Raw genomic sequence first — 4111 nt, forward strand, 5'->3', positions numbered from 1 at the left:
TTTGGATGATGCTAATGCCGACAGTACTCCAACTTTCAAGCTTCATAACTCAAGATTTATTTCATAAAAAAATATTTTATTTATACGTTTTGGAAAGTTCTCGAGACGTGCTATAAGAACATATAATGAAAAATTGGGGGTTCCATTTAAAAAATTCAAAGTGACCTTGTCCTGACCTTGACGACGCCACTCAAGGTCAAACCAATGTTATCATCTTATGTCCCCCTCGAAGTCCGAAAACTTTTGTCTGAAACATTTTTTCCTAGTGTGCTTATTTTTCGAGATATTTGAAAGTTTCAAATTAAAAAAATCACCCTGTATATAAACAATAGTAAGTTGAACTAAACCGTATGAGTGAATATCACAAATACATAAATAACATCCGAATAATGAAGAAATAATATCTCAATTTCAAAAAAGAACAATGTGCGTTTATATAACAAAAATAAATGAAACTTATTCTATGGTTTTTCTATCGCTTTTTCTTTAAATTTTTAACTGACAACTACTGTTCAACAAAATAAAAACATCATAACAAGACTAGTCATTTCCCGTAGTTTTTTGGGGTGCTAAATCCGAATCTGCTTGTAAAATTGCTCTACCTAAAATTGATCTGCTCTATCACGTCACAATTTTGAGAAATTTACAGATATGGTGTTCGAAAAAAGTCCTTTTTTTTTATTGAACAGTGCGATCAATTAAGGCGTGTTCGTCAATAAATAATACCACATGGCGCATTGCTTGGGCAATGGAAGATCTTTTAAGTGTTCCGATGGAGTTTTTGAGGATAAGGCCGATCTCATGAGGCTCCACAAGAGATTCATTATCAAGAGCATGATATCCCACGGATACTCCTCTCCCTCGAGGGGCACGTCCGGCGGTCTGACGCAGCGCGACTGCGTCGCGTAAGGAAGGTCCATCCTGGTGAGCAGCGTGTTCAGTATGCCGGCCCGCAGCATTCTGTAACCTTTATAGTCGCGAACGTACGAGAGAGCAGCTCGTGCACAAAAAGCGAAAAATGCCAGAGGCATGCTCCTCTCGTATTAAACCACCTTTGCTTTAAAGTTCCGGCAACCATTCGCGCGTTGGAATAATATTTGAATAAATTATGCGCTTGATTTACATTGCAAGCGTTCAGTATAATAATCTACTGATACTGCATTAGAAATTTTTTTTCCGCCCTTAAGAAACTCGAATTATATGTATATCTTTGAAAAATATTTTTTTTTCTTTTTAAAACGTTTCAGGAAAATTAATTTCAACTGGCAATAAGTTGAATTGAGAGTAGGGCTGTTACTTTTTACTCACTTCGAAAGAATTCGAAGCTTCGACGTTAACTTCGACCTTTCGAAGGTTAAGGGGGTCTTCTACTTTGAAGGCCTTTTTTTTCGTCGTTTTTTAGGATTTTTTTTTAGGAATCATGACAACATACTATATCGGGACTTTTATATCATATTTATTAACATTGGAAGTATGTTTGATAATTTTTTCAAAATAAAATATCGACAAGAATGCGTTGTACAGAGCGATAATGGCATGTATCTAAAAAAAAAGTTGTCGGATGGCGCCCATGATTGCAGTTCACCAGTTAATCTGAAACAAAAAACAAAATAGCATTTTAATCTATGAATGTATGGCTATCTTCGATATCAATTATTAAGATACATGAAATTGTATATTTTGAATTTCAACTTATACTGTCCAAAAAATTGTCGAAAAATAAAATTTTTTTTTCAAAACTCTGCAAAATATACAATTTTCAATATTTTCGTTAGTTTTTGGTACCGAAGATAGCCACACATTTATAGATTAAAATGCTATTTTGTTTTTTGTTTCAGATTAACTGGTGAACTGCAATCATGGGCGCCATCCGACAACTTTTTTTTAGATACATGCCATTATCGCTCTGTACAACGCATTCTTGTCGATATTTTATTTTGAAAAAATTATCAAACATACTTCCAATGTTGATAAATATAATATAAAAGTCTCGATATAGTATGTTTTCATGATTCCTCAAAAAAAGACCTTCAAAGTAGAAGATCCCCTTAAGGTGCCCTCAAAGTTTCGAAGCTTCGAAGTTTCGAAGTTTTGAAAAATACATTAAAAATTTGAATTTTCTTAATTGGATTGTTTTATCTTTCCTTATTTGCACATGTATCAAGTTTAATTATTAATTTGTAATATTTCAGGTTATAATACTTTCAAATTATTAAGGAATAATTTCGTATATTTATTAATTCTTTTTATTTACAATATTTGTAAATTTTCTGAATAAATTTATCATTTGCACAAATATATTTTTCGAAATTTCAAAGCTTCGAAGGAATTCGAAGATTTTAATGCCGAAGCTGCGGAGTTCGAATGTCGAAGCCTTCGAAGCAAATCACCTAATTGAGAGGGTAATGTTTTTATAATCATTTAACCTTCGGTTGTCACTCACACTTGACAAAATAACCTCAGCTCTTTATCTTGGGTAATGGATTTTTTAAAAACTTACTTTCTTTCAAGAATTTTTTTCAATACAATGCCACTTTAATTTTAAATTCTTTACAATTAGAATACATTCTATAATGTTCGAACTCTATTTAAGAATTTTTGCGATTCAATTAAATTGTTAGTTTTTAAACGGCAGCCTTTTGAAAAATTGATTTGACAAATTGACTCCAAATAAACTTGATAAACTTGATTGAAAAAAAAGGTGTGACAACCGAAGATTAAGCAATATACATAAAATATATCTCGAAATTCTCGATTCACGACTACTCACAACATTGATTAGAGATCGAGGCGAGTGTATGAGCTATTTCCAAGATCTGCGGGTATATCCTCGGCATAGCAGCCTCCAGCAATTCGGTGACGATAATCGGCAATTTAGAATTCTCCATGGATTGACGACGAAAATCCAGTTTCACTGCCGCGACGTTTATCGGTTTCGTTCGTTTGATTAATAGACAATCGAGAGCCTCGTGGATCCGAAGAATATCTTCTTCGTCGGGCAAAATCGTCAAGAGATAACCCAGCAACGTAAAATAATGCTCCATCACGACGGAGATAGCGAGACTCTCGGAAGTTTGTTCCAGCAAAGGCGGTTGACTGCACAACTGCAACATCCTGTCCAGATGCACTCGATAGTCGTTAACTTCTTTGGTCTTCCAGGCTAGAAATTCTAACACCTTCATTATAGCCGGCAGGTGTTTGACTGGCTGGAAAGTGTCTTTGAGGAAGTATAACACTTGGAAACGATTGGGAAACCTCGAACGAACTGGAGCACTTCGTGCAAGTAAAAGCAAAATGGATAATAAAGTACAAAAAACTAATTTTTAATTAAATTTTCACAAATTTTCAAACAATTTTATTAGAAAACAATATCATTTAGGCCTCAAAGATACTTTTATTAATTAATTAAATATGGCAACTCGTATTTATTATATATTTGCCTACAACTATTTTCGAAATAAATTTACAGATCTCACGTTTCTAAATTACAACTTTTTGAAAGCAGGAGGAGGAACACTAGTATATTTTTATCTTGTCACATAAATTAGCAAGCTCCGACTATTCGCGGTCAAATATTTTTAATTAATTTTTAATTAACTCTCACAAATTTTCAGATAATTTTGTTAAAAAACGATATCAATCAAGCCTCAAAGATATTTTTATTAATTAATTATATATGGCAACTCGTATTTATTATATATTTGCCTACAACTATTTTCGAAATAAAAATATAGATCTCACGTTTCTAAATTACAACTTTTTGAAAGCAGGAGGAGGAACACCAATATATTTTTTATCTTGTCACATAAATTAGCAAGCTCCAATAATTCGCAGTCAAAGATTTTTAATTAATTTTTAATAAAATTTTCATAAATTTTCAGATAATTTTGTTAAAAAACGATATCAATCAAGCCTCAAAGATATTTTTATTAATTAATTATATATGGCAACTCGTATTTATTATATATTTGCCTACAACTATTTTCGAAATAAAAATATAGATCTCACGTTTCTAAATTACAACTTTTTGAAAGCAGGAGGAGGAACACTAGTATATTTTTATCTTGTCACATAAATTAGCAAGCTCCAATTATTCGCGGTCAAATATTTT

At 32.4% G+C, this 4111-nt stretch overlaps 1 protein-coding gene across 2 annotated transcripts in view; it reads right to left on the reverse strand.

Moving 5' to 3' along the window:
• LOC105448749 overlaps positions 1-4111 on the reverse strand; it is a 10643-nt gene that overhangs the window by 2826 nt on the left and 3706 nt on the right. Inside the window, exons 1-2 of one of the 2 annotated variants that reach the window (XM_011687489.1) lie at positions 2771-2856; positions 727-967 (exon numbers count right to left, since the gene is read on the reverse strand). In XM_011687489.1, coding sequence (XP_011685791.1) covers positions 727-967; positions 2771-2775 — 246 coding nt within the window. In that variant the 5' untranslated portion in view covers positions 2776-2856. Of the gene's footprint in view, positions 1-726; positions 968-2770; positions 3207-4111 lie in introns of those variants that run through there. The other variant, XM_011687490.1, reaches the window with a different exon arrangement.

The sequence above is a fragment of the Wasmannia auropunctata genome, unplaced genomic scaffold (assembly GCF_000956235.1).
Source record: "Wasmannia auropunctata unplaced genomic scaffold, wasmannia.A_1.0 LD336078.1, whole genome shotgun sequence".
Classification (NCBI taxonomy): Eukaryota; Metazoa; Arthropoda; class Insecta; order Hymenoptera; family Formicidae; genus Wasmannia; species Wasmannia auropunctata.